The following is a 6,000-nucleotide window of genomic DNA, read 5'->3' as shown; positions in this document are numbered from 1 at the left end:
TTCTACCGTTTTTTTCCCCGTTAAAGGGTTTTTTTGGGGAGTTTTTCCTGATCAGCTGTGAGGGTCATAAGGACAGAGGGATGTCGTATGCTGTAAAGCCCTGTGAGGCAAATTGTGATTTGTGATATTGGGCTTTATAAATAAAATTGATTGATTGATTGATTTGGATAATGCCAAACCTTTTCCAGGTCTGGAAAAAAGGGCTTCTTTATATTTCCTAACTTTTTCCATGAGCGTAGGAACACTGCTATTTATTCATGTTTCAGATGTGTGAATGTGACCATGGACGGATCAGTGAGGAGCGTCTCAGCTGATGAAGATCATGTGACGTGATGAAAAGCTCCTGAGAGAACCTTTGAGTCTCAGAGTGTTGAACTGTAAAGACGTCAGAGAGAACTGCTGACGTCCTTATCATTAATCTTCACCTTCATCACTCTGACTCTTCATCACTTTGAAACACTAAACGACCCAAAGGAAACTCCAAACGCCAAGAAAAGATTCTCAGTGTGAATAAATCTGTTGTGACTTCTTAAATCTTCAGAACAAACCAAGAAAAATCTTTCAATCTTTGATATGAACAGAAACATGTCAGCTGATCTCCTCCTCCTCCTCCTCCTCCTTCTGCTCCTCCTCCTCCTGCTCCTCCTCATCTCTGACAGGAGATGTAATGATGACACCTAACCAGCAGGTGGAGCTGTCACATCAGTTTGTGCTCAGCTCTCACAGAAACACTTTAACTTTATAAATAATATCTGATAAAAATCACTGATGAACAGTTTATGTTCAGTTATTATTATTATTATTGTTATTGTTGTTGTTGTTGTTGTTGTTGTTGTTCTGAATATGAAGAATCTGTTCAATCATTATTATTAATCTGTAACTAATGTTTGCCATGACACTGATTTATAATGACACGTTGGACACATTGTACTGCAGCTCCTGTGGGCATTTAAAAAAATAGAAAAATGATTTTCAGCCATTTAAAAAAAAGAAACTATGTCTCAGATACTTTACTGATATTTTTTGGTCATTTTAAAAATATTCTTTGAACATTTTGCAAATATTTTTGTGTCGTTTCACTATTTTTCTTTCCGGACATTTATTCAAATTCAGTGATTTCATTCATATTTTTCTGACACTTTACTAAAATTATTGTGACAGTTTAAATAATATTTTCCCTGGATTTGTCCATGTTGTGATTTCAGTAGTTTGTTAGCCGTCAGATTTTAGGAAGTTTCTCCTGCTGTGACTCTGAATGAGCAGAAACTAAGCAGCAGGAGTGACCTGTCCAGGGTGAACCCTGCCTCTCGCCCAATGTCAGCTGGGATAGGCTCCACCCCCCGCAACCCTCAAGAGGATGAAGCGGTTAGAAGATGAATGGATGAGCAGCAGGAGGTGGTGATGGTCACATGATCACATGTAACCACAAATCATGTGACCACGTGTGTCCAGATCATCATCGACCACCGCAGAGCACACCATACGTCGCACACAGCACGCCACACGTCGCACACAGCACGCCACACGCCACACGCCACACGCCGCACACAGCACGCCACACGTTGCACACAGCACGCCACACACAGCACACTGCACGCTGCAGTCGGGACGTCCTGCTCTGAAAAACAAACTCACCCTCCCACATGAAGCTCAGCCAGCTCTAACCCTGAGGAAACGTTACAGCAACATTCAGACAACACGTCCATGTGTGAATGCTGATGGCTCATATTGATCATTGATTATTGTTATAATCTACTGTGTCACCTGTTGAACTCGTAGATGTCCTCGATGTTTCCAAACAGAGCGCAGACCTGCTCCGGACGGATCGATAGATCACACTGATCGATGATGTGGGCCAGGTAGTCCTGGGGGGGGGGGGGGGGGGGGAGATTTAAATTCAGTCAGAGTCAGAACAAAGGTCTGTCACTGTGAATAAAATTAAAAATAAAGTTTTCGTCTCTTCCTGTCATGTCTCGGTTCGTCCAGCAGGGGGCAGACTGACATCACTGTAATCTGATTACTTTCTGTTTGGATCAATACTCAGAGCGATCACATCTCAATCAAATCAAATATTTTCAACTCTGAGTAAAAAAATATTATTTTATGGTTTTAAAGATTTTTTATTTTTATCATTTATCACTGATGTTTTTATTCTTTTTTATTTGAACACGGATTAATTATTAATTATTTGTTTCACAACAGTTTATTAGCGTTCCAGCATTTTGTTCTTATTTCATTTAAATTGTAATTTATGTTGTGAATTAAAAATATATAAGGAAAAAATAAAATGGAATAAAAAGAATTAAATCTAAGATTTAAGTTAGCTGCTAACTGCTGACAGCTGCTGTTCTTCTTTGAGTTAGCTGCTAACTGCTAGCAGCTGCTGTTCTTCTTCTTTGACTTAGCTGCTAACTGCTAACAGCCGCTGTTCTTCTTCTTTGAGTTAGCTGCTAACTGCTAACAGCTGCTGTTCTTCTTCTTTGAGTTAGCTGCTAGCTGCTAACTGCTAACAGCCGCTGTTCTTCTTCTTTGAGTTAGCTGCTAACTGCTAACAGCTGCTGTTCTTCTTCTTTGACTTAGCTGCTAACTGCTATCAGCCGCTGTTCTTCTTCTTTGAGTTAGCTGCTAACTGCTAACAGCCGCTGTTCTTCTTCGAGTTAGCTGCTAACTGCTAACAGCCAATGTTCTTCTTCTTTGACTTAGCTGCTAACTGCTAACAGCTGCTGTTCTTCTTTGAGTTAGCTGCTAACTGCTAACAGCCGCTGTTCTTCTTCTTTGAGTTAGCTGCTAACTGCTAACAGCTGCTGTTCTTCTTCTTTGAGTTAGCTGCTTACAGCTGCTGTGCTTCTCACTAGTTCAGACCAGATTGTTTCCTCTCCACAGACAGAATACAACTAATCAATAAAATGGTTCTGAGGATTGTGAATCGCTGTAACTACGAGAGGTCGTCAAACATCCAGCCATATGTGTGCACACTAAATACTGTATGAGGCTGACTGGTCCAGTAGTTTGTGAGATTAACTGCTGACACACAGAAACACTTTGGATCACTGCTATAGATCGTGTAGAGACTGCTGGGGAGCAGCACTGTGATTGATTGATTGATTGATTGATTGATTGATTGAATTATATGTTGACATATTACATTCATACATTTTCATTTCATTCAGTGTCCGTCAGTGTGTCTATGTCTTGGTCTCTCTCTGTCTCTGTCTCTCTGTCTCTGTCTCTGTGCAGGACGAGTGTCCCTCAGTGTGTCTCTGAGGACAGTTTGTACAGCAGCCTGCAGGGACAGGTTTATCTGTGATCCTCACTGTTACATAATCAGCTAATCCGTAACGTCTTAACCAGTTAATTATAGACAGTGTCTTTATTTAGATGGACGTCCTCTGTCCTCAGGTGAAGACTTCAAACTGTTTCTGTGTCTTCACTGATTAAAAAACTCATGAAGACAAAATAATAAAACAATAATAATAATAAAAGTGTCAGACGTAGAATCTATAGTTGATGACATCATCTTTTTACAGCATCATTCTGATTTTTTATTTAGATTGAAATCAATATTTCTCTCCCTGTCTCACTGTCTGTCTGTCTGTCTGTCTGTCTGTCTGTCTGTCTCACTGTCTGTCTGTCTGTCTGTCTCACGGTCTGTCTGCCTGTCCCTGTCTCACTGCCTGTCCCTGTCTGTCTGCCTGTTTGTGTGTCTGTCTGTCTCACTGCCTGTTCCTGTCTGTCTGTCTGTCTCACTGCCTGTTCCTTTCTGTCTGTCTGTCTGCCTGTTCCTGTCTTTCTGTCTGTCTGTCTCACTGCCTGTTCCTGTCTGTCTGTCTGTCTGTCTGTCTGTCTGTCTGTCCCTGTACCTGTCTGTCCCTGGTGGTGGACCCTGCCACTCCCCCTGCTGGACATTAATTGGTTTCTTCCACAGGAGTTGGTATTTTGACCTGTTTACTCTCCTACAGCTGATTGGACGACAGCGTCCTCAGTGACTCACCTCTACGATCATGCGCAGGTCTCTGACGTACATCCTCTCCGTCTCGATGATCTCCATGACAACGCGGTCCAGGTAGGTCAGCTGAGGGTTTGGCGCCATGCTCCTGCTGATGAACGATGACGCCTGGTGGCGGCGGCTGGACGCTCGACCTGGCGTGGACTCTTTGTTGTTGTTGTTGTTGTGTGTGAGGCCGGGGCTCCGCCCCTTCCTGTCAGGCTCTGAGCATGGGGATGACCCCCCCTCGCCCTCTGCAGCGCCCCCCGCAGGGCTCAGGTCCAAGTCTACGTCAGACGTTTGTGTGGACGGCGGTGGGGCGAGGTTGTCGTCTCTGGAGGACCCGGAGCCCGAGGATAGCGTTGAGATCAGGCTCACTGGGCGGCGGTCGGAGGAGTCCGAGGGCGTGGCTGACGGAGCACGCTCATTGCTGCTGATGGAGGCAGTGGACAGGCGGGGGGACTCTGAGGACAGAGGGGGTGAATGACAGTCAGTCAGAGGACAGGTCTAATTGAAGTGATGGCGTCAGGATGACACCGACCAATCAGAACACAGCTCAGATCAGCTTCATATAAAATAAAAAGCACCAGAGACCAAAGACCTAAATAACTAGAATCCCCGTCCTGTGGTTGTATGACTCCTCCCACCAGTCCAGTCTTCAGTTATGGACAAAAACATGTTTTGTGAGGTCACACTGACCTTCTGATGAGTTTATTCTTCAGTCCAAGTGGACGTTTGTGCCAAATTCAAAGAAACTCCCCTGAGGCGTTCTTGAGATATAAGGATGTGATGGACGACCTGAAAACATGACGCCTCCTCCAGACTTTTTCATCCCAAGTCTCTGAGCCGAGTCGGTCAAACACATGAGGCCTTAATTATGACCTCTGGTGTGCCGAGTCTGGGCCGATGCTGGGCCAGGTCATTTTGACTACCAGGGTGGTGACACTTGAGGAGGTCACGATATAGTTATCTTCAACAGCAGAAAAAACATCATCGGCACATCATCGATGATGTGTAACAAACACATGTTGTTTCTACCGTTTTTTCCCCATTAAAGGGTTTTTGGGGAGTTTTTCCTGATCAGCTGTGAGGGTCATAAGGACAGAGGGATGTCGTATGCTGTAAAGCCCTGTGAGGCAAATTGTGATTTGTGATATTGGGCTTTATAAATAAAATTGATTGATTGATTGACATGTTGATAAGTTAGACGAGTATGTTTCTGCCCCTACAGTTTCTGTGTGTACCGTATCTTACACATGTACTGTGTTCATCTTCATGACACACACAACCAGTTCTCCAAACAGACACAGGACACACAGACACACACACAGACACACACACAGACACACACTGACTGTTGCAGGTCGGTGACATTTTGTCCAGCAGGAGCTGCTGTGATCAAACTCTGATGTTCCACCACAGACACGTCTGAGCTTCACTTTGTTTGCTGATCCTGGAACAGATGATCTGATGTAACAGCAGAAACTCTGAGCTGAAATAAATCTGTCAGCACACCCAGGTTCGATCACGCCCCCCCCGGAGTCAGACGATGACTCATCCACGTCTCAAACATCAGAAGAGTTTCAGGTTATTTTTATCTGCTGAAGAATTTTAAGAATCCGTCACAACAGGTTTGTAAACTGTGAAGAAATCCACCAATCAGCTTCATGGATCAGTTCAATCACATCTGACAGGCACAGGCTGGTCTGATCAGATCATTAACACTGATTGATTCATGATTAGATTAGTTATTGTGATTAGTGGAGCATGCTGTGATTCTCTGTGATGTCACATTCATGTGTTCACACGGCGGCCATGTTCAGCTCCGATGGGAGAAAACTGGACAAACGACTCGAATATAAATCAGATTTCACTGTGACTTTAAACGTATGAATGACGTCTGTCAGATCAATATTCTCATCAATATTCTCATCGGTAATTGTGCACTGACACGACATGTTTGTACAGTTCACTTCTGTTTGACATGAACTCTGCAAACAGTTCAGTTACTTTTG

At 43.8% G+C, this 6,000-nt stretch overlaps 1 protein-coding gene across 1 annotated transcript in view; it reads right to left on the bottom strand.

Annotated features, from left to right (window-relative positions):
* LOC126398550 (pleckstrin homology domain-containing family G member 3-like) overlaps window positions 1-6,000 on the bottom strand; it is a 38,160-nt gene that overhangs the window by 28,263 nt on the left and 3,897 nt on the right. Inside the window, exons 3-4 of the mRNA XM_050057980.1 lie at window positions 3,992-4,449; window positions 1,765-1,865 (exon numbers count right to left, since the gene is read on the bottom strand). Coding sequence (XP_049913937.1) covers window positions 1,765-1,865; window positions 3,992-4,449 — 559 coding nt within the window. The remainder of the gene's footprint in view (window positions 1-1,764; window positions 1,866-3,991; window positions 4,450-6,000) is intronic.

This window comes from Epinephelus moara, chromosome 12 (assembly GCF_006386435.1).
Source record: "Epinephelus moara isolate mb chromosome 12, YSFRI_EMoa_1.0, whole genome shotgun sequence".
NCBI lineage: Eukaryota > Metazoa > Chordata > Actinopteri > Perciformes > Serranidae > Epinephelus > Epinephelus moara.
The sequence above is the reverse complement of the archived record's forward strand: the minus strand, read 5'-3'. Positions and strand labels throughout refer to the sequence as shown.